At 41.5% G+C, this 23,621-nt stretch overlaps 2 protein-coding genes and 1 long non-coding RNA gene across 4 annotated transcripts in view; 1 reads left to right on the forward strand and 2 right to left on the reverse strand.

The window, feature by feature from the left end:
* Window positions 1-14,682, reverse strand: part of LOC135316150 (uncharacterized) — a 24,954-nt gene extending 10,272 nt beyond the window's left edge. Inside the window, exons 1-2 of the long non-coding RNA XR_010375589.1 lie at window positions 14,596-14,682; window positions 9,557-9,654 (exon numbers count right to left, since the gene is read on the reverse strand). This is a non-coding gene — a long non-coding RNA (uncharacterized LOC135316150). The remainder of the gene's footprint in view (window positions 1-9,556; window positions 9,655-14,595) is intronic.
* A 149-nt stretch (window positions 14,683-14,831) lies between these two features.
* MED31 (mediator complex subunit 31) lies at window positions 14,832-20,054 on the forward strand. The gene is made up of 4 exons (XM_064468291.1): window positions 14,832-14,950; window positions 18,089-18,166; window positions 18,830-18,926; window positions 19,677-20,054. Exons 1-4 carry the CDS (start codon window positions 14,941-14,943, stop codon window positions 19,867-19,869), a joined length of 378 nt encoding a protein of 125 aa, XP_064324361.1. The 5' UTR covers window positions 14,832-14,940; the 3' UTR covers window positions 19,870-20,054.
* Window positions 20,055-21,103: 1,049 nt separating this feature from the next.
* TXNDC17 (thioredoxin domain containing 17) lies at window positions 21,104-23,614 on the reverse strand. 2 transcript variants are annotated; one of them, XM_064468292.1, is made up of 4 exons: window positions 23,473-23,614; window positions 22,411-22,492; window positions 22,017-22,092; window positions 21,104-21,386 (listed from the first exon to the last, which is right to left on the reverse strand). In XM_064468292.1, the coding sequence occupies exons 1-4, from the start codon at window positions 23,612-23,614 to the stop codon at window positions 21,318-21,320; spliced, it is 369 nt and encodes a 122-aa protein (XP_064324362.1). In that variant the 3' UTR covers window positions 21,104-21,317. The 2 variants fall into 2 exon arrangements, with proteins under 2 accessions (XP_064324362.1, XP_064324364.1); XM_064468294.1 differs by lacking the exons at window positions 21,104-21,386; window positions 22,017-22,092 and adding an exon at window positions 22,104-22,262.
* Between the last annotated feature and the right edge of the window lie 7 nt (window positions 23,615-23,621).

Below are 23,621 nucleotides of genomic sequence, written 5' to 3' on the forward strand. Positions count from 1 at the left end.
AAGCCTAAAAACAGTTTCTTAGGAAACCTAGTCCCATAACAGAGCTTCATTTAAATAACCATCAAAGAAAAGGGGAGAAATACATCAAAAATTGGTATTGTGGAGAAGGGGGCTCATTTTACAGGGTGGTGGAGTCACCATCCCTGGAGGTGTTCAAAAAACGTGTAGACATGGCACTTCAGGACATGATTTAGGAGGCCTAGGCGTGTTGGGCTGATGGTTGGACTTGATCTTAGAGGCCTTTTCCAAACTTAATGATTCTGTGATTCTACTGTTTTTTTCTTTATTAAGATTCAATCTCTACTAAGATTTTGATTCTAACCTTTCCTGTATAACTCTGTTGCTGTCCAGTTAGAGTCATTAGGGATAGATTTTATACCTCTGGTCTTACTTTATATCCTGCCAAGATTTTTCACCTGCAAAACTGGCAGGAGGCTTTTTCATGGACATTCATCTGGACAGCTGTTAAAATCCAGCTTCTGCTATCAGCAGAACGCTCAAGGAAGAAAAAAGAAAGTTCCTAGAAGGTTGATGAGCATATTTTGAAGACTTATATCTAGATAGTCGTTACCTAAAGATTGCTTAAAGACTTTCTGGACTCAGCATTATACACTACTGTCTTGTAGCTAATAAATGACAACATGAAATGACCCTTTACTGCACTCTGGTGCTATAGGTTGTTTCACAGGAAGGCATGCTTTATGAGAGTTTCTTTTTGTTTGTTTGTGCCCATAACTGTCTTGGTTTAATGGTCAGCCGTCCCCTTCATTTTTCAGACTGATGTCTATTGAAACCCTCCTGACTAATGAATAAACTCGGTTGCCAAAGCCTGTGAGTTCAATCAAATTGTATGAAATTTGCTGTGACTCTTGAAGTTCTACCTCTTTGAGTCATGTAAGAATCCCGACTTGTCTTGGAAGCAATAAGTAAGCCTAAGACTGTGACAGCATGGGAGAAAAGTCTTTGAGTATCAGCTCTAAAGCCTCAAAAAACCCAGAAGTAATAGGAACGCAATGTTTCAGTTTTGAATTACTTAGATTTAAATGCAGACTTGCAATTTTGAGGCCTTGGCTTGTGATTTTGTGTAGCAATTTGCGGTGCGAAGCAATACTGAGTCCATGCTGATAGAATGTGGCATTTCTTGTCTATTATGTCCATTGTTTCATGGTTTTCCCCTTGTTGTTAAATCCCTGTGCCATTTGTTGTACTTGTACATGAATATAAGCCTAAAAAGTGAACTATATTTATCAACAGACAGTTCCTTCATCTCTTTGTAGTAGATTTCTCTCAAATGCTTTGTTATTTTATCTGTGGTTTAGCATTCCAGTGTAGTAACTGTAAACTCGATATGCTGAAAGTAATATATTTATTTATCCCATGCTTTTGCAAGGCAAGTTAACACCTGTAGCTTTTCATGGTGAAGGAGAACCTGCTTCTTCCAGAGGAAAATTCTAAGGAATTTCTGTGTCCTATATGGGATAGAGGTAAGTACAGCCCTCATCATTCAGAGCCACAGGGTAAAAGGTAGGCACAACGTGCTGCTCTGAGGTGATTAGGGACTGCTCAACAAGATGTTTGGTAGCTCTTTAAAAATAGAGCTGACTATACTGAAACTATTTTTTGCCCATTTAGGTTTTTCTGGAGCACTAAGTCAATAGTTGCCCATTCATTATGGTGTAAATGTGGACTGTAGATTCTGGTCATAAGAAACAGACCATTTCTTCTGTAAGAAAAAAGGTGTTATCCTTCCCATGTTTACTTCAGTACTTTATTTACCCACGTGAAATTACTCGCTAGCCTTATTTGGCACACAGTTCTTCACTAAGTTTTCATAAACTGTTCCAGGTCAGAATGTGAGCCTCATTACAGTGTTCATAAAACATTATTTTTATAGACAAACCATACTCTTGAAAGAACTGAATGTTCCAGATACTAAATCTAGTTTGTTGTAGTTTCGTTTGTGAACTATTCTTTGTGAACAATAACATGGGTTGGGTCTTAGCAAATATTTTAGCAAGCCAGTTGAAGATCAAATTTTCCACCAGAAATAAAGTTAACAAAACCTTTCAATTAAATAATTATTGTTTCTGGAGCAAGTATCTATTTTACTTCAATATTTTGTCTTGGCTATACAGTCAAAAATCAGAAAACCAGGATTTTTTTTTTGTGCATGTCACTAAGAACAGTTGCCCTTCAACTGGGGAAAACAGAATTTCCTCTGAAAAAGAGGGGAGGGGAAGGGGGGCTTTAGCCTTTAGGCCACTTAAGGCCATTTTAGCTCCTCTTTGAATAACAGAAGCTGGGAAAAAACCAACATAAGCTTTCCTGGGAGTATCCTCCACACACACACAATTGCCTTATGATGCCTCATTTCAAAGCTGACCTTTGACTGTTTTCATTCATATTTGTCTACAGATGTAAGTCAGATCAATACAGAGCGAATCTGAATATATCACCCCAGGATACTGAAAATACACAAGTTAAAATCAACCCTCTGAAGGCTCATATTGGGGAATAACTTCACCCTTGTTTGAAGGGTGGTCAAATATATCTTGATTTTTTGGCAGGTGATCTTGGCCCAGCTCTTCAGGTTTTTAGTTTTGGTTTGTTGGTTTTATTTTTTTTTATTTTGAGGACACTTAAATGGATGATGACCAACATTCTGGGAGTTAATTAGGTGCAGGTGTCCTTCAAGGAACATCTCTCAGTTCCTTGCTAATTTATATGTCTCCCTGCAGCAGCTGTTCTAGTTATGTGGAGTTCTTCCACTCTGCTGTGCTGCACTTGAACTGACCCATCAGTGGGTTAAAGTCTGCACAATAAATTAAGGTCAGGGAGAAGGTCATGATTCTCTGCCTCCTGAGGAACATTTAAGGAATGGAAATTGCAAAGGGTGAGTACTCTGGGGTTTGGTTTTTTTCTGCTGTAGCTTGATGCCCAGTAATGGCAGAAGTTAAAAGATCGGAAAAAAGGTCCTTATAAACACTAGGAGGCATGAATGCCTATGCTTATCGATGTTATGCAGGTGAGAGTTCCAAGTTCATACACTTTGTGAAGCATTTATAAAGCCTGTGTAGCAGGGTCACTCTGTAAATAGTAGACTGCACACTATAAAAACCGCTAGCAGTGAGAGTGCTGGAGCTGTTGCAGTAAAGCTCCACCAGAAAGAGCCTGTAATACTGGAATCTGGAAACCTCTTAACTAAGAGATTAACCAAAGATGTACATGATGTCTGCACAGCTGTGCTAATAAGTACTACTGCAATTCTTGCACTCAGAATGTGGTGGCAAGCAATTTTAGGAATAAAGACTGCTTTGAATATTCTTCCAGAAATGGGAATAGATTCCAGGAATGCTGCTGTCTAAAGTGTGGGCAGGACCCATGTTCCTCTCCTTTATTGTCACTTCTGAGTGTTCCTGATATAGGAGGTGCCTGTTCCCTTACTGGAAAGAAAAATCTGTGAATAACATTTTCCCTCTACTAAACTGTTCTGTCCAGGAGCTATTAAAGATTCAGTTGAACCATTTGATGGCACTCATTAAGATAACTGTAGGTGAAAGACAACAGGAAAAACTGTTCCTGAACAGCTATGATACCATGCAGAACTGCAGAGCAGCTGCCATGAGTTTGCTGTGATTTAAGACAAAAAAGCATGGCAATGATTTCTTAATCTTCCTCTCTCTCTTCCAAAATGCTCAAATGACCCTTCCTGTCCAAGGAATTAAGATGATGTTGGCACTTCCAGTAAAACAAAATGGTATCTTTGAATATTGTTCCAGCAATGTGGCCTTATTCTGTACTGTTTACCCATAGGGAAGCAGGGAAGACTCTTCCACTCAGGAAACCTAGCATCTCAAGTTGTGTCAGGGGAGGCTGAGATTGGATATTAGGAAAAGTGTCTTTACTGAAAGAGTGGTCAGGCATTGGAACAGGCTGCCCAGAGTGGTGGGGGAGTCGCCAACCCTGGGTGTGTTTAAAAAAATGTGTATACGTGGCACTTTGGGACATGGTTTAGGAGACATGGTGGTGATGGGCTGATGGTTGGACTTGATGATCCTAGAGGTCTTTTCCAACCCTAATGATTCTATGAACTGAGGAATCGCCATGGGCTTCAGAGGTGAATCCTTGGAGGAGATTCAAGCTAGGTCTCTAGATAATTTGGTAAATGCTGCTGAGGAGCAGCTCAGCTGCTGAACGTTCAGGTTGAGGAGGAGGGGGTATGGGGCTGCACCTCCCCTCTTACACAGTTTTAAGATAGAAAGCAAAATTATGGGGGCGGGGGCGTCCCCTTTGTGGAATTTGAGCTCCAAGTCCTTATGATGAGAGTGCCATTGAAGATCATTTACAAAGGACACAATTTGTTTGGAGATAGAGGTGGGCCCACAGATACATGAGGTGACACTCTGAACAGCTGTAAAAGGAAAAAAAATAAAGTTTCATGTGATGGTCTCTATCAGATGACTAAGTCAAGGTGTCAAAAGTCACGTACAATGGTCTGTGTCACCATGGCCAATAGATTAGATCATCTGAGGGTAATCAACTAGTTCTTTGAGTATTTTTAAGGTTCTTCCAGTCTCCTGTGCCTTGGAGCTAGAGGACCAGGAATGAAGACAAGGGTGTCTCAGAGCCTGGCTTTGACTCTGGCAAAAGCTAAAATATTTATAACTTGATGTATTAGATTCACTAAACTGGAGTTTTGTGGCAAATCAGCACTTCTGACTTGGTCTCTAAATGAGTGTGTTCTATAGCCAGTTTCTGAGTCTCTACCAGTGCAAAATCAAGGTATTTGCCTCGTGGTGAGTTTAACAGGGATTTGGTCTCAGCCCAGGCTGTGATCATGGGGAGGTGTAGTCCAGGCTTGGTCCCTTGACAGAGAGGAATCCAGAGAGAGCAATAAAAAGGCAGCATCCAGCCCATGATCAGAGTTACATCCCACTCTGGTCCCTACAGCAGACCAGTGGAAACACAGCTTTTTGCAGTTATGCTGCTAATGTATGTGTCCAAATATTTCCAGAATCTACTGGCTGATTTCAGGGCAGTTTTCTGGATGGGGGTGTGTGTGTGTGTGTGTAGAGTCTCAGGGTAACATGTATGTGGTGAGAAGAAAGAGACCTTGTTACACCCTAACGATGGGAAAAGTTACAGAGAAACTCCACAACAGAATTTTGATTACACAGAAATCACCACTAGAAATTTTGCATATAGAAAATCTGCTTCTTTAGTTCTAGTGCTCCCAGAATGACACTTCAAATAAAATTATTGCTATTTACTGGTCAAAATACTAGTCTTTGGAGAAGATGCACAGATGATACTGTTGCAAAGCATCTAGAAAAAATGCTGTGAAGACACGGGATGGCTAGGGAGACATGCCTAGAAAAGCAGGAGCTATAATACTGATGTATCTTAGGGGGGAATGTGTTTCCCTTGTGTGGGGATAAGGACAAAAGTAAGCAATACTTGGCAAGATTGCCAAGATATTCAGGTGGGTGTAAAGTCCGGAGGTATGTCTCCAGTGAAATGAACAGTGTTTGTGAGTAGGTGTCTATTAATATCCATCACAGGGTGTTTGTTATGGAGAACATTGCTGCTTAGGGTCAAATAGTGCTTATGTTAAGAGCCTCTCTTCTTTTTTTCTCTTGCTAGCTTTAATGTTCACACTGCATCAACACAGCATCTTCTAGTAATAATGTAGTAATTGTTCACCTACTCAGAGATTGAAAAAAGCAGCGCTGAACAGATTCAGCCATATGATGAATCCATTGCACGGTCTGAAAAGGGTGACTCTGGATGCCAGCTGAGCACTTATCCAACGTGTACCCCTGTTCCCTTTCCTCTTTAAAACTACCCCAGCCTCCTGGTGGAAAAGGATGAAGCTGATTGATATGTTCAGAATTATTTGGCTAGATTTTGTTTCCGGCAACACCAGATCTTCATGCCCGTGACAGCACTGAAACCAGTGGAGACACTCTTCTTTTCAGCTAGTATGTGCATATCTTTCTGTTTGGAAAGATCTCGGTGATCATACCAGGATGCTCATTTTGCACTACAATTTTCAGCTTTTCCCTCTTGAATTTCCAAAGCAAACCTGATAGATGGGATGATGACTGACCCAAAGCCCAGTTAAGGAAATGGAAAGTATTATACTGTTCTTAATATGCTCATGAGAAAGCAAAAATAACCTAGGATCAGATCCTGAGACTTTCTTTTTTTCCCTTTTCTTTTTGCAATGGTTAAACTAGAGGACTGCAAGATCAGGCACCTCAGAAATTATAATTATAGTGAGAGTTAGAGTTTCACATTTTTCTTAGTTGTAGTGTTCTATATAAAACTGTACATTTAAAAACAACTTGGGTTTTTTGTTTGTTGGAGTTTTTTTGTTTGGGGGTGGTTGTTTTTTAGTACATAAAGTGACCTCAGAAAAGGAATAGATTGAAAAAAAAAATAGGCTGTTTTCACTGAGCTAGGAAAAACAGCTAATGAATAGATATATCATTAATTGTAAGATATGAGAAAGGAACCAAGAGTGCTTCAAGAAACCATAACAGAAACTGTGTGCTTATGGCAATTAATCTCAATGTTTTAATTAAAATTTTAATTTTGCAATGCAAAAAAAAACCCCAACCTGAATGTAATACAAGTAACATGTCAAGGTGTGCTTTCTACTGCTGTGTAATCATTCATAAGCTCTAGGTTACTTCATATTACTTAAGTTTACATGTTAGTCATAATTCAAACATACTCTACTGTAGGCCTGGCATTCGAAGGTTATGGGCCTTGCCTACAAAAGGTATATTTAGATTTGCTCCCTAAGGAATTCAGCACTTTCGTTTGCCTGAATGCTGTATAATCTTGACTATAAGCACTGGCAGGTTGGCTAGCATGCAGCTAAAGAGAGGGTTTATATTCTTGCCAAATATTTATATAGGCATCCTTGAAACTGTAACTATTTGTGCAGTACCTTTTGCAATGACCAAGAATTAAAAGTTATTTTCATCGTGAGTGGGTGAGTTTGTGGGTGAGTGTACAGAGTATTTAGAGTTCTACTTGCCAGTAGAAAGGAATCCCACTAATCATATTTTCATTATTGGAGACCATGCATTTCCAGCTCTCTTTTCTTTATCTATAAAAGTAACTGCAGTGCTATTTCTAGTATAGTTAGGTGATCCTGTGCAAGATTAGGAGAATGTGATTTTTGTTGTTGTTGTTCTGATTTGGCTTGGTTGGGTCTTTTGTTCTCCTGATTCTCTTAAGTCAGGCAGTTGAGATAGAGACATAAAAACTAGAAAGAAATTGTTCAGTTTTTTATTTAGTCCCAATTAATTAATTAACATTACTAATTTTTATCAGAATTTTAATTCCTGGGATTTCATAGCTTTGAACCTTAGCTGACATGAACTGGCAGGTTTGTATAAACTTCAGCTGCTCACCCAGTTTATGCCTGGGGAAAGTTAGTCTTGAGTCTGATTCAGTACTGCGCCTCACTATCTATTTTCATGCTCTTTTATCACTAGCATTAAAGTAGCACCTACAAGCCAACATTTCTAAGTCTGCTCTTCACATAATTATATTACTTGGTATTGAGAACTCTGATTTGCCAAGGCCCCAGGTAGGTCTAAAGCTCTTCAGATCTGAGCTTGCAGCTCAGGTTCCAGCATTTGGCCCATTCAGCATTTTAGCGATGAGCAAGTTGAATGCCCTTGCTTGTCTACCACCAGCTTTCTTTCTCTAGACCATACACCAGCTTGCCCTTTTCAAAACTTCTGGTAAGACTTGAGGTTTTGATCTCATTCACTACAAAGGAAGTCAGGAACTCAGTCTCTGAGCTGTCAGAGAAACTTGGTGCAATAGCCCCCTGTTCATTTCTGTTGTTCGTGTTTGGAAATAGGAAAATAGTGCAGCATTAACATTTGTTCCAGTTACAAAATCTACAAAATAAAACCCTACCTGCTAGTCTGGTATAGATAAATCCAAACAAATCAAACCTAGACATCCAAAATTTACATTTACTCATAGTACCTCTCTGTATAGCTCATCTGGCTATTTAGCTTTCAGGCTACGTTGGGGGAAGAAGCTGCATTCTCAAGCCTCTGTTCTCAGCTTGTAGTGCCAGAAGACTTCTTTTTTTTTTTAATTAAAAAAATACATTCCCATGTAAGGAATATGTTGCCACACCAGTTGGCAGAGCTGTTGGTTTAATCTTGTGATTATTAAGAAAAATGCCCTCACCTGTAGCCTATGTGAGCACACCTATTAGTTTCAGCACCAAATTAACTATTTGTTTCTTACTTGCTGAACACAGTCAAAATATATTATAAAGGGGATACATTTTTTCATTAATTCCAAATTCATACCAATGATCTCCTTAGTTTAATACATAATTCCTCTTGGTGTTTTCTCTACACCTTTCTGCTCAGTGCCACAGTAGAAGAGCCTAAAAATCATAGAATCGTAGAATCTTTAAGGTTGGAAAAGATGTCTCTAGGATCATCAAGTCCAACCGTCAACCCAACACTACTAGGCCTCCTAAACCATGCCGTGAAGTGCCATTTCTACACATTTTTTTGAACACCCTCAGGGTTGGTGACTCCACCACCTCTCTGGGCCAATGCCTGACCACTCTTTCAGTGAACACATTTTTCCTAATATCCAATCTAAACCTTCCCTGATGCAACTCAAGGCCATTTCTTCTTGTCCTATCACTAGTTACCTGGGAGAAGAGACCAACCCCCACCTCACTACAGCCTCCTTTCAGGTAGTTGTAGAGAGCATTAAGATCTCCCCTCGGCCTCCTCTTCTCCAGGCTAACCCCGCCCTAAACCTCAGCCGGTCCCCAGCACACTTGTGCTCCAGACCCTTCCCCAGCTCCGTTGCCCTTCCCTGGACACGCTCCAGCACCTCGATGTCCTCCTTGTCCTGAGTGGCTCAAAACTGAACCCGGGATTTGAGGTGCAGCCTCACCAGTGCTGAGCACAGGGGTCCCATCCCTGCCCTGCTCCTGCTGGCCACGCTATTGCTGATATAAGCCGGGATGCTGTTGGCCCCCTGGGCGCACTGCTGGCTCATGTTCAGCCGGCTATCAGCCAAAATCCCCAGGTCCTCCACCAGGCAGCTTTCCAGGAGCTCTTCCCTAACCCTGTTGTGCTGCTTGGGGTTGTTGTGACCCAAATGCAGGACCTGGCACTTGGCCTTGTTGAACCTCATGTGTCCTTTAAGCCATGAATGAAGTAGCATAGCAAGTGGATCAAACAAACCACATTATTATTGGAAAATTAAATAACTGTAATGGTAATCCAAAATATAGTGGAAAATAAGTTAAATTATTCATATTTGCAACCATTATAAAATAGGTAACATTCATTTTATTATTTTGCAAGCTTGCCTATGGATCTCAGACTAGAAGTTTTACATTCCCTCACTACTGGGAAATGAGTTTTTCTGGCCTGTTTGGCATTCAACAGGGTAAGAATTCCTTTAGATCAGGCCCCATATATCCTGGCTCACTGCAGAATTCTTTCCTTAGAGCACCTTAAAAAGGGCTTCAAAGAGCAAGCAATACCTTTGTGAAGATCCTCCTTGTAGACCATTGTTCTGAGGTTCAATGCATATTGCTCCTGGCAAATGGCTGACCTCAAATTCATCTGCCTTCCAGATGTCCTAAGAATAGAAGAGTGATTTTTTTTTAACCAACTTATTAAAGAAAAACATAAAATACTTTCTGACACTTGACATTTTATCTTTAATTTATGTTTGCTTTCTAACGGTTGTCTGAAGCTAGAGGAGTACCATAGTCACATAAGTACACATTCCAGCATCTGCAATAAGCCACAGACTTTTAAGTCTTCTTACACCATTTCACCAAATTTACAGCTCTATTGAATGGTGTTTAACAGTCTTCAGCTGAAGATTGTTCTACCATGATTGTCATAGGCTCGCTTTTGCAATGCACATTACCTGCCAGTTTCTTGACCTCAAAAAATAGAGCTCAGTGAAAAGTTAAGCCTTTAATTAAATATGTTCTGACAATTGTTTCAGTCACTGATAACTATCATCTTGTTTCTATTGAATTACAATTATAACATTGGAGTAGAAAAATTGCAGACTTTGTACTGGCTTGTTATAAATATAACATAATGCCTACTCTGTTCTCTGTTATTTAACCATATTTGAAGCAGGATACTCTCCAGTCTGCAGAATTCTGTCTTGCATCCTATGAGTAAAATCCTTTAAGATGTCATTATCCATGTCAATCCATGTCAATGCAAGTTAGCACTCTATGCTAAAGCAGATGGGAAATGTATGAACAAAAGGGGATGTCTTGGGTTCCAAGCATTGGGTATGAAACAGTTACTGTTCCAGTTGATTGGTTTTCAATCATTAAGCCTTGCTGGATCTTCTTTTCTTTCTGTTGCAAATACACTATACTATGGTGTCATAGACAAACCCTTTGCAACACCTCACTTCCTCAGTGTCTGTCTTCAAGATCTAATAGCACTTCAGACAAGACTCTATTTTCTCCAGTGCCTAATGGAGCCCTGGTGCTTTCACACCCCAGAAGTAGCTCCATTTAATGGCTGTGTCTCTATGCCAATTCTAATGATGTTATATTGTCCTTACCATAAATCATTCAGTTTTCTAAAAAGCATTATTGCTGGTGCAGTAATAATCAACATGACTAAAAATGCCAGAACCTAGCCTATAGCTTGTAATATTATCTAAAACCTATGAGTGTAAAATTTAACTAAGCAGAAGGCATATCCAGCTAGAAATTATAATTTTGTCAGTTACAAGTACCCACTGTGCAAAACGCTACAGGTGACTGGCATAGATGACTTTTAATTAAAAGATAACGGTTTCCACCCTTAAGCCCTCAGAAGCAATTCCGATTTAAGTCATAGACGTGAACATGCGAGATCCTTATCTACAGGAGATATATTTTTTTAAATTGATTTGAAATGGAATCTCCGAGTCCTCCAAATAATCCAGTGCCCTAATATCTCAAATATTAAAGGAGAGACCTTTCTTAGGCAAGATGGGGGATACTTCATTTAGTATTAAAATTAGTGCAAAGTTCTGTGTGGCATTTGGAAAAAGAGGTTGAAGTCCAGACATTGAGATCAAACAATTGATGACAGTAGAAATATTATGTTATTTCATGGACCTAGAAAGGCATTTAGGTATCCTGCCATCTGTGGCTTTCCTAAATATAGCATTTACAAAGACACGTCACAAATTTGATTTTATCATCACTTAGCTACTATCTGCAACTACTACTACAGCCATATGTCATTTTCTGAATGCAGTTTTCAAGTTTCAACAGCTTGATTTCCTTAAGGTAGAAAACATTCTTTAATCTATTTCTGTTTATTAGATAATATATGTATATAAATCCACAGCATACTCTGTCAAAATGTTTCAGGAAAAAAATAATGTTCCAGAACAGTTTTTAGACAACAACAGCAACGGCAGTCTTGTCCCTATAAATGGAGAAACTGAGGCAGTGATGTTGCCCCCGTTTCACAAGAATATGGAAAATTCCTGGCTCAGAGTCATATATCTTGAGAGTTATACCCTGAAAGTTCGACTCAACTGATATTTAACAGAAGAAAAAAATTCCAACTTTTCCTAGAGAATGTTTTTAGTTATTATACCATGATCCTGACTTTCAATTTTATTCCTAGTTTTGGTGGCCAAGAATTGAGACGTTTGACTTAACTCTGGCAAACCTACATGGTAATTTATTCCTGTGATGAATTCTTTTTTAGGATTCTCTCCTCTGAAGTCAGTCTTGGGAGAGAAATCACATTCCAGAATAGCAATGCAGACACGTGGGATCTGTTTGATCTCTGCTTTTAGCCCAAAGTCTGTGTTTACTGGGGAGTGACTTGTTATGTTTTGATATAGTAATGGTAGTATTCCACAACCACTAAAACCTTGTATAAAAAAAGCAACCCTATTTTATTAAGAAAAACTATGCATAAATCCCTCTTAGATGGTTTTTGTAACCCAATTCCCAGGGAAAAAAAATCATACTGCACAGGAAAAGATAGTATTATAGAAAATTGCTAACTAAGATACTGAAAATAGTTCAACAAATGAAAATAGCAAATCACTTAAAAAAAAAAAAAAAAAGGGGGCGGGGGGGGAATCCGTGAGGTTTTAGGCAAGTCTGTATACAGTGTACTGTTGCACGAATGCCTAATAATACAATTTTCATAGCAGTGAACCTAAGCCAGCTTGACGGTGCTAAAACATTGGGACTTTTGTCTCAGCCAAGTTCTGAAAATTTAGCATGTAACACCAGGCAGAACCGCAACTTCTGGAACACACTCACAACCCCAGGAGCTGGGCTCCTCTCCAGGGTGCTGATGCAACAGCGCAGCTCTGCTCGGCACTCTCGGAGTATTTGTTTATTAACTGGTTTCACTCATACAACTTCTTTTTTTTTTTTTAATGAATGAAGAATTAAGTACAGAAGTTGACTGAAATCTACTTGGCTCATTGTAAAGTTGCTATGAAACACAAAACAAAGTCCAAGCTCAAATCTCTGTCCAATACGCAGAAAGAAAACAAAACATAGTTTAGTATTTTAGAGTTGAGTTTCTCCTTTCCATTTCCCTGTGCTCTGGAAGTGATCAACAATGGCTTGTCTAGTACAAAGTTAAAATGAATGTTCTGCAAATACAAACACAAGATCATCCTCTCTTTTGCTCAAGCATTTATCTATCTACCTGGGGAAAGAAACATGACTAGAACATTGACCCCCAAAGCTACCTTCTAATGGAATCGGAACTCAATTGCCTCTATGGTAAAAGCTCCCTTAAATGACAGAATAAATCATTACTCCAACATTAATGTTCTCCAGAAAGTTGTTTACTCAGATTATATATCATAAAACCTGTGATGTTAGAGCATGAACAGTTCAGATCTGACACATGAGGTCTTCTTGAGAAACCTGAAGGATTGATGACTCACTAATGGCAGCAGTGATAAAAAAATAAATGCGAAGATCCATGGCAAAACTGAGCCCTTCAAGCCATGTCACTGCCTCCCAGAAGAGCAAATACACTGCCAGGTAAGTGGAATGAAAAATTCTAGCCTTAAGATATTCATGGTGGGTTTAAGGCAGACTGCTCTCCAGGTAAAGACTCTGCCTAGAGCCAAACTCTCCTACAGCTCCACTGAGAGGGGACTCTAACATGACCTCAGCGAGAGTTTTAGACATTATAAAACCTCCACAGAAAAAAAAGCTGCAGAAAAACAGATTTCATAAGTTCTGCTGTTCACGAATTTACTTGGCTCACTTTAATTTCTGTTGGCGCACCCTAGCTCTAATAAAATGATTTTTAAAATAACTTATATTGAATTCTAACTTAAGTATTTTGTACAGTTAGAAAAGCAGTAACCTCTTAATACAGATCATGAAGAGATCAAAATATCAAATAATAACTTCTGCTTGATATTTTTTTAAGTACAAAGCACTTGTTTTACATCATAAGCACCAAATTGCATACTGAAATGAGTAGTTCTTAAGGCTTTTCCTCCAACAAACTTTGCAATGCCTTGGTCCAAACTGATTCCACTTTTGGAAAAGACTTCTTCACCCATTTTATAACAAGTCCATTGTTTCTGGAAGATGAGTTACGTTTAAGCTACCTATCTCCTCCAGAAATTCTGTTGCTGCTGCTTCGGGGCAGTACGGAAATCTGAGAAATGCGCTCTTAAAATGTCCTTACTCATCTACCGGAGGATAGGTCATATGGCTGCTGTAAAATACCTGGGTAACATTGAGAAAATGCTAACCTTTCCAGCCATATTGCTTATAGAAGGAATTTTTTTTTTTTTTTGTTACAAAACAAGCCTATAAAATGGAGTAGTATGGATGTTATCTTTATGGCTACACTGGATCCCGTTGGAACTAGCATTGCATATGTGACTCTTTTTTTTTTTCTCCAGATGGTGAAAGCTTGCGCATTCTTGGCGACTGCCCCATAAAGGTGGTAAGTAAGGTTTTCAGAGGCTTATTTGTTTTGCTTGCAAAGTTTTCAGAGTGAAGTGACTGGTATAAAACTGAACTTTAGTTGTTTAAAAAATAGACTGAAGTTTGTACTTTGATTTCTGAGTACTTGGATTTTTTGACTTCTGCTGCTTTAAAGTTTGAAGTGAGCTGCAGGCAGCAGAGCAACTTGAAAAAGGAGGAATTATTCCAGTTCAGTCTGGGTTTTTATTTGGATGTTGAAATCTCTGAATATTCTTTCAGACTACAGATACATTTGCCCTGCTACTTTAAAACCAACAGGAGGTATTCCCTTACCTACAGTGGTAAATGGATGATGCGTGTTACAGTCGAAATCCGAATTCCTGTGTATCTCATCTAGGTGTTTCCGTGTAATGTCGTTATGGGGAAAATATTCCCTCCGAGCAGCGTATGTTTCCCTCATGAAACTGGTGGAACTAAATTTTTAGGAAACCTAAAATTTAAAGTAATCGGCACTTGTCCAAGAGATGTTATATCAGTATCTAAAAGCGAATGCAGAATGAGGAATTCTGTCATCGTGCGTTTGATGAATAAAAAATTTCACGGGGAACTCTCTTTACCATGGGAAAACGGCGGTGCGTGAGGAGGCGGCAGCACCGGATCGATCGTTCCTCCTCTCCCCGCTCCCTGCTCACGGTGTCCGTGGCCCCGCAGCCCGCTCCCGACCGGCCGCTACTCCTGCCGGGCTACCGCAAAGGTAGCGACCGGAGACCCCCGCCCGCGGCCGGCCCCGGGCCCACAGGCCGCCCCGCCAGCGGTGGCACCGAGCGAGGAGCCGGGGCCCGGCCCGTTACCGGGCAACCGCCGCCGCCTTCCCAGCCTGCCTCAGCGCTCCTTTCCGCCGCCGGCGGCCGTCCCCGGCGCCATCTTGTGCCTGGGCGAGCTGCGCAGCCCGGCGGGCCGACATGGAGACAGGTGAGGGGTGGCGGCCGCCGCTGGGTCCGGCGGGGCAGCGTGGCGAGGGGCGGGCGGGCCGAGCGCCTGCGGTCCTGCCGCACGGGAGCCGGAGCCCTGGGGGCGGCAGGTGCTGGGCGGGTGCTGAGGCCGCGTCCTCGGAGAAGGGGGCTTGTGGCGAGCTCCTGCTGCCCCGCGGGCCCTCATCTGTCCCGGTCAGCCCGGCTCCGGTACCCCGTTTGCTCCGTTGCCGCCGTCCGTAAGGGCTCCTGGAAGTACCCGCGGCCCTCATCTGCCAGAGGCCGTGGAGGGGAGGTGGCATGGGGGCATCAGAGTGTCGTGGAGCTAAATCCCGCTTTCCCAAAACCCTTCAATGGCTTAAGCCACGGATGACACCCCGACCTCATTTTTAACGTTCGCCCTCGATTCAAGAATCAGAGCTGCAAATCTGGGAGCACAAGGCCTTCAGTCAGTCCTCGTCAGCCCTTCATCTTTATTTCTGTGGAAAGCATTGGGTTTCACAGTTCTCCACGAGTCCTGGGCTCGTTGCCATGCCTGGATGGCTTTTTTTTTTTTTTTCAGAAAAAAAAGGAAGGCGCGTTTAGATGCAGCTTTTTCAGAAGCGTGTATATCCTGGTGTCCAGGTCTGCCGATGGCTGCAGCTGGGAGCTGAAATTTGGCCTCACAGTCCTGTGAATGAGTGATCTCTAGTGGTAACAGCAGACCTCTGAGAACCGAGAGCCCGGCTTCCAGCAATAAGGGTTTGCTGTGTCTTCATGCTGGTTGAGACTTAGGCGTTCTCCTTATCGTTACCCGTGTTTTCAACTTTCATTGTACTGCAGTTGTATTCTCTGGTCAAGTTTTGTTTTGTTTTTTTTTTTTAAGGACATAGCCCTTTCTCTGCGGTATGGCAATGCTCTGAGGCACGAGATGGAGTCACTAGGGAATTAGAGACTTGTCACTAAACTATAATGGCAAACAGAATTTATCAAATTACTAGCACCTAACTTTCATGTTAGGTTTTGTATGTATTACAGAAAAAATTATTCCTGCCTAAAGTATTTTATTTAGTCTTCGTTGGTGCTACAAAAAAAGAACTGAAGGCAGTATGGGCCATTTTAAACGGATTTAAAAATGATTGTTCAGTAGTCTGTAAAAAATATTTTTAAATGTAGAATCATTAGTTACATGGATTTCCCCCATCAGGATTCCCTCAAGCTTTTGTTCTCAATGGAATGTTTAATAGTTTTAAAAGAAATATAGGTGATATGGTGAAAATTGGTGAGGGAAAAATCTGTAATAACGAACCTGGATCAAATAACATCGCCTATGCCATTAGGGGAGAGATGTTTTTCTAGAGTACAGTGACACTGAAAAAAATTTAAAGTGAAGATACTTTGGTGGAGTGATTCTGAAAATAAGAAAGTCAGTTGATTCTTTATTCATCCCTTTTGGTATGGTAGCCCCCAGCTTGTATAGTCATGAGCATAAATGCAGAAATTAAGTGAATTGCTTATGTCCACTGCTAAACAGGCAAAAACTCTCAGTACCCAGCTTTGATTTGGTATTGGGTTCAAGTAGGTAGGCTGTTCTTCCATGTTTTACCTTTCAAGATGGGACTGTTTGGCAGAATTTCAAAATAGTTCATGTTCAAAGGAACCTCTGGAGATCGTCTAGTCCAATCCCCTGCACAAAGCAGGGTCAACTAGGCTGGAGTGCTCAGGACCTTGTCTAGTCAGGTCTTTAGTATCTCCAGGGGTGGAGAGTCCACAGCCTCTCTGGGCAACATGCTCCTACAATCAATTACCTTCACAGATTTAAAAAAAAAAAAAAAAAAAAGGCAGCCCCCAAGAAAACTCCAAACAAACAAAAACTCTACCCTGCTCCCAAAACTCCAAACTCATGTTTAAGAGAAATGTACTGTATTTCAGTTAGTGTCTGTTGTCTTTTCTCTGGGCACCACTGAGAGGAGTTTGATTCTGTCTTCATTCCCTCACATCACATATTTATATGCATTGATACAATCATCCCCAAGCCTTTTGTTCTTGAAGCTGAACACTCCCAGCTCTCTCAGCCTCTCTTCGTATGTCAGAAGCCCCAGTCCCTTAATTATCTTTGTGTCCCTTTGCTGGACTTGCTTCTGTATATCCATGTTTTTCTTGTCCTGGGGAGCTGATAACTGGATGCAGCACACAAGACGAGGTCCCACCATTGCAGAGCAGAGGAGAAGGACCACCGCCCTTGACCTGCTGGCAGTGCTTTTCCTAACGCAGCCCAGGGTGCTGTTGAGCTCCTTTGCTGCAGCAGCTTATTGCCGGTTTTGCTCAACATGTCCACCAGCACCTCAAGTCCTTTTCTGCAAAGCTGCTTTTCAGAAGGCTGGCCCCCAGCCTGTACTGTTGCACAGGGTTATTCTTCCCCAGGTGCAGGGCTTTGCATGTCACTGTTTTTGAACTTCTGAGATTCCTTCTGGCCCATTCCTCCAGCCTGTTGTGGTCCCTCTGAATGGCACAACCCTCCTGTGTTTCAGCCACTCCCCCCCAGTTTTATGTAATCTACAAAGTTCTGCATGTGCAGCCTGTCGCATCTAGGTTATTAATAAAGATATCAAATGGTGCTGGATCCTGCATCAACCCCAGTAGTATAGCACTAGTGATGGGTGCACATTGTACTGTTGAGAGCATTGTAGTATTCTCACTACTGTACTGTGTCAAGGTATCTGAGAAAAAAAAATGCTGCCTTGCACCACTTTCAAAAATACCTACAACCAGGATTTTAGTGGGCTGTTTGCAGTTCCCTATTCTTACCTTCTTAATTTTCCCTGTACAAAAATTCTTGCTCTTTCTGTTTCTTTCACTCTAATTTGTCAGCAGACATTCCTCCATTTTTTGCACTTGCTTGGCTGTTAAAAACACCAAAAAAACCCCCACCCAACCAACAAAACCCCACCCAAACTAAACCCCAGCATGTGGATTAATGCAGGCCCAACACTGATTCATGTAATGAAGGCTTTGCTAAATGAATCAGTATTTGTTACGGAGAGTTACTGCTTTTTCTCCTGTTTAAACATGTTATTGCTATTTGTATGGCTCAAACTGTGACAATTACTTTCAAATCTATTGTGTGGGTCTAATTCTTACTGTTTTTCTCATGTATCAGATGATACAGGGAACCGACTTCGGTTCCAGCTGGAGTTAGAGTTTGTTCAATGTCTGGCAAATCCGAATTACCTCAACTGTGAGTACTTAAAAGCAAATATCAGGATCCTGAGGAATGAATGTAGTTTAATGGTGTTTATTATTACTGGTAATGTTAAACAGGGAGAAAGAGGGCTAAAAAAGAAAAGGGAATGGGTCTTTCACAGAACAAAAGTAGTCTGTAAATAATTTAATTTGGATTTCCAATGGGTGGGTTTTTTAAAATGCAAAATGTTTTACTGGTTGAAAAAAAAAATGCATCTGTCCAGTAGAGGAAAAAAAAAGGTCAAGTCTATAGTTAAGAAGTAATGTCACGTTAACAGTATACCTTTACCTTAAAACAGATTTTTTATTAACAATAATAGTTTCAGGTACTGTACTGAATTCCCTTGAATCCCCTGCCAGTTTTGATGCTACAGTCAAAATTTTGTGTTTCAAAAAGCTGTTCTCTTCCTTGCTGTTGTATGAAAGGCACAAACTGTAGGGGAGATGAGACAAGTTTATTATGCCCTGTATGTTGACAGAAAATACCTTTTTCCCCTCTGTGGTATTTTTTTTCCATCTTGAATTGTCAAAATTTGATTGTAATGATGACGTTTTGGCTAAAGTCCCTCTTTGTATAGTTTTGTGAATACATATTCTTCAAGTTTGGCAGCTTTTTTTCACATATCCATAACTGACAACTGCTTATTTCTCATTTCAGTTCTTGCACAAAGAGGCTACTTCAAAGATAAAGCTTTTGTAAATTATCTTAAATACTTACTTTATTGGAAAGAACCTGAATATGCGAAGTATCTGAAGTAAGTGTTAAAATTACTTAGGTTTCTTCATCTTAATGATTTGATGTTTACCTTCTATTACGTCCTGTACAGCAGTGTCCCAGCCTTTGGTGTCTGCCTGTAACCCTACCTTTGTCCTCCCCATGTGTCCTCCCCTCCCTTTGTTGTTTATATGCAAATTGTCCTGCCTCCAATAGTCCAGATGTAGCAAGAATAGACAAAATTATAAAACTTGTCTTCCATGAGTCGTGCATGGAATCTTTCCTTTGCAGCCTGTATTTGCACTTCACCGCTTGCTTAAAATAAAACTATTGAAAATTATGGTAGAAAACTACTTCAGTTAGGCCCAGTAAGTACATTTTAAGCGTGATTTTGCATTGTTGATGCTTACACAAAACCAAGGATGACTTTGCATTTTTGTGAGTGTCCAAAATCCTTCAAATTTTGGGAGAATGGTTCTTGGTTATGTTCTTTAAACGAGCTCTGGAAAGAGATATTGTATTTGTTTAGTAAAATCTAGCCACTAGAAAAGCTACTGTAAGCAAGCACCTATATCCATTTATAAACTGCTAGAGGACTCCTTGTTTCCTAGCCTAATACCGAGTTACTAAGTTACAGTGCATGGAATATGTACGGTCTTAAGTGGTTCAATACTTCAGTAAAGCACATACATAATAAAACTAAAATAACGAACTGCAGAGTTATCAGAGACTCCAGTTTTAGCGTACCTTGTAACAACTTGTATTTAAGTGTATTTTATTTTTAATCCAGGTATCCTCAGTGTTTGCATATGTTAGAGCTGCTCCAATATGAACATTTCCGCAAAGAACTGGTAAATGCTCAGTGTGCTAAATTTATTGATGAGCAACAGATTCTTCACTGGCAGCACTATTCACGGAAAAGAATGCGCCTCCAGCAAGCACTTGCAGAGCAGCAGCAGCAAAACAACACCTCTGTAAAATGAAAAACGCTTGGCGGAGGGATGATAAGGCGTACTTTGCGTCAGCTGAAGTATTTACAAGAGAGGAGTATTTACAACCTTTTGTAGGTTTGGCTCTGTGTGTGTGTACATTTAATTTTTGATTTATCAAGTGACTTTTCTTTCAACTTTTTTAAAGATACAAGACTGATAAACACCTCCTTCAGCAATTTATTTTGCAGCATGGACAATTTTGTAAGAGCATTACTTACTGAAGTTACTGACTCCTCTTCATTTTGAAAACAAAACGTAGTTCTGAGGGCACCGACATTTAAGTATCTAATACAAAGTGTAGAAGTCTGTTCTTAGGAGGCATTTTCCATGGAGAATAACGCTGCGTCTCAAAGTGTGGCTAAAAACACCCTGATGTACTACTTCTTACAAGTGCAAAGTTGAAGTGATATTGTACAAAATCTAAATTGTGGATTTTTGCCTTGAAACCGAGCTGAGGTATTGTGATTTGTTTACCTGGCAGTCATTGTTGCTGGGGGTCTTACAGAGTTTTCCTTACAGCATGTTTTAGAGATAGAAATCAAAGTGTGACAGGAGAGGTGCAGGAGTGGAGGAGAGATAGGTAATAATAAACCTTGATACTCTACAGAAGGAATACGCTGTAGCTGTATCTATTCCATTAAAGTCAGCTTCAGCCCTGGTTTTCTGCCAGTGAAATCCTGGCTGCTCTTACACTTTGCTACAGTACGTGTAGTGAGAACAATTTGTGTTACAAAAAAAGGTGCAAATACTTGCAGTATTGGAGAAGCATTTGCCATGTATACCTGTAGTTTTTTTTAATAAGAACACAGATCTTGGCAGCTGTCAGGGATTTTATTTTCATACTTTAGATTGTTTTTGTGCTACGTTCATGTTATATTCCATATCCTTGTAGGAGGAGGTGCTGCAACTGTTAACCCTTAACATGATCAGTGACACCAGGGCAGTCAACCTTCAGCATATCATACTTGGACTGAACAGATAAGCCATTAAACATCTCTGGCACTGAAAATGTATCTTAACACTTTCAGTTACTACCTGAATAGTTACTACATTCCTGAAGTCAGATGTAGGAAGAATAAGCAGGTTTTTCTGTTTCTCGTCCCCCTCTGCCCCTCCCCCCCCCTTATTCACAGTTACAGGTGTAACTTGGCAGTTAAGCTGTACTCTTCAGTAACTGTAGGTGCCTGCTGTTTGTAACATCAGCCCAGCTCCTTTGAAAATGAAGTGTTTGCAAACTCAAGTTTATTTGAACAGGAAGGATACAGCGTTTTTTGTTGCAGGATTTTAGTGGAAGGTTTGGACTTGGAATTTAATACATTTATCTTGACTAGTCTGAAGTAATGAATCATGAAGTTTTAAGAAAGGTTAAGGATTCCTTGAAAGGACACTGCAAATAACTTGAGATTAACATCTTCATTAATGATTGACTGCTGGAGGATTTAGTCTTCAGTGAACAACATACGCACAAGCTCCGCTTTAAAACATTCTTCTTCAACCAGCTTCTGAGGCTGAAAGAGAAGTTGAGATGTTTTAGAGGCAATTCAAAAGCCTGTTCTAGACTAGAGCCATTTGTACATACAAACATTAGGCATACTCCAGCAGTTTTTTTCTTCCAGGGTGGGGTGGGGAATGGAGCGAGTAAGGTAAGAGCCTGAGGGTTTTCTGGCCTTGGAAGAGGCATTTCTAAGAAAGTAGCTGCTAATTTAAATAATATGCACAAGTTAAAACTTGAGCTGTAGTCTGTCTGAAGCAAGACTATACTGCACATAACCTGGTTTCACTCCCATAATTCAGCATTTGGATTTTTTAAAATTTGAGGAGCTGCAAGTCAGGAAGCTAACAATACGTTGGCTAAGAATTTTCTGTACCCCTCAACCACTACACACGAAGCATACGTATTTTCTTTACTATACGTTCATTATAGACAACATTATACAGAAAGCAGAGTAGTTCTTTCTTGAGGTACTGTTTGAGCCAGGAAGAGTGCATGCCTGGGAGCAGAGGAGCTGTTCCTAACTGCTCTTTTTAAACAAGAGAGTATCAGAAAACATACGTGGCTAAGTCATTTACAGCCGTAAGCACCTGCCCGTTTCCCATCTGAATGCCTGTAGGTCCAGAACATACAGTAAGTCACTTACTGTTCCATATTTAAGTAGTGTAGGCACTCCCGTTAGTTTCAGATTCTTCCTGAATTCATTGTTGGGATCTTTCCAGCTGTTCAGGAAGAAGGGGTTAAGCACAGCTTGCAGAGGTGCAGTTTGAAGTTAGCCTGTTAAAATGCCTTCAAGAGGATGATTCAAAGGTCTTTGCCTCACGCCTCCCCAACCCACTGCTCAGAACAAGCATGCAGATTGTTCCCATTAGGGATGGTGTTGACCTCAAAACTTAAAAAAAGCAAACAAAAGAAAAAACAAACCACCTTCATTTGTTGCAGAAAAGGGCAGTTCAGTCAGTTGTTCCAACTGGTTAGTTAACCTCCAGTCCACGAACAGCAAAATTACATCAGTTGCTGGCCCTGAAACAGTTACTTACTAGGCTCTGTCTCCTACTAGGCAGTAGATGAATACAGACTCCTCAGGCATGTTATGAAGCTCCTTCCTCACAACTGGTTCAGCTAGGGAGTAATTTTTAAAATCTATTAGTAGTTAATACTTTTACTGTGCTACAGAACTGCATGGATCTACTTCACCAGCAAGGCTGCTTCAGGTAGAGATCTGTATTTTGTCTGATTATGCACAAGCTTTTCAGAATTTACATGCTCAACGTTGAAGGGACTGTTCTTTGAGTAAAGGCCAATTTCTGCTTTAACAATTAAGAAAAATAATGGTTGCCTCCCATCTGTATGAAAGCCCATCAGAACAGCGGCAAGCAGTTGCCGAATGTACTCGGGCGTGTATAATCTAGAAAGTTCAGTGCAGTGCTTTCTGAGGAACTGCGTTTATATTCTGCTGCCAGACTGGTAGGTCACTTCTGCCTCGCGACACACAAAGCAGAGGTAATTTGAATTAACATCATACAATTCACATCTGTTTGCTCGCCCTTTGTACCAGTCTGCTCTGAACAACATGCTACGATACCGGCCATTCAGCACAATGGGGCTAGCAAACCCGAGGGCAGCACGGACAGCTTGTTAGTGAGGCAGCAGCTGGGGCAGCTCCGAGGCGCAGCCTAGGCTGCCGGTTAGATTCACGAGCTTGGCAACTGCAGCCAGAGCTTGAAACCCCAACCTCGCCCGGTCCACTCGCGATCCTCGATAGCGGCGGCGGGATGTCGTGAGGCCGCTCTGCACCGGGAGCTGCTGGTGGCCGGCCCTACGCGTTCCAGGACGGGCACCCGGGGCCTCTCCGGCTTCCTCGGGCAGACGCGAGAGAGGCGGCGCGTCCCGGCGGGCCGGGGCACGCCGCCGGCCCGAGAGGGGAGCGGCCAGCGCCGTCCCCGCGCGGCTGAGCGCCCAGGGCGGCCCACCACCGGGGCCGCTCCGCTCTGCCGGGGGCCCTGCGACGGCCGAGGGAGAAGGGCGCTTCCCCGCCGCCCGGGGCGCCGCCGGCCGCCTGGGCGGGGAGCGGGGCGTCCCGCCCGCCCCGCGGGCCTCACCCGTCACGCAGTCCGGGCACCAGCTCCGGCCCTCGGCATCCTTGTCGCCGCAGAAGAGCGCGAAGATGGGCCGGCCGTGGTAGCGCTGCGCCGTCTGCACGAACTCGGGGTACCCGCGAACCTGCTTCTCCTCCCAGCCCATGGCGGCG

This window comes from Phalacrocorax carbo, chromosome 17 (assembly GCF_963921805.1).
Source record: "Phalacrocorax carbo chromosome 17, bPhaCar2.1, whole genome shotgun sequence".
NCBI lineage: Eukaryota > Metazoa > Chordata > Aves > Suliformes > Phalacrocoracidae > Phalacrocorax > Phalacrocorax carbo.

Bases quoted from the DNA above. Each gene is read 5' to 3' on its own strand.
- MED31 (XM_064468291.1), top strand. The intron at 18,167-18,829 runs GTGAGTACTTAA...TTCTCATTTCAG, and splicing joins AAATCCGAATTACCTCAACT to TTCTTGCACAAAGAGGCTAC. The intron at 18,927-19,676 runs GTAAGTGTTAAA...TTTTTAATCCAG, and splicing joins GAATATGCGAAGTATCTGAA to GTATCCTCAGTGTTTGCATA.
- TXNDC17 (XM_064468292.1), bottom strand. From the start codon at position 23,614: ATGGGCTGGGAGGAGAAGCAGGTTCGCGGGTACCCCGAGTTCGTGCAG. The intron at 22,493-23,472 runs GTGAGGCCCGCG...ATTACTCCCTAG, and splicing joins GTGCCCGGACTGCGTGACGG to CTGAACCAGTTGTGAGGAAG. The intron at 21,387-22,016 runs GTAAGTGACTTA...CTTCTCTTTCAG, and splicing joins CACTACTTAAATATGGAACA to CCTCAGAAGCTGGTTGAAGA.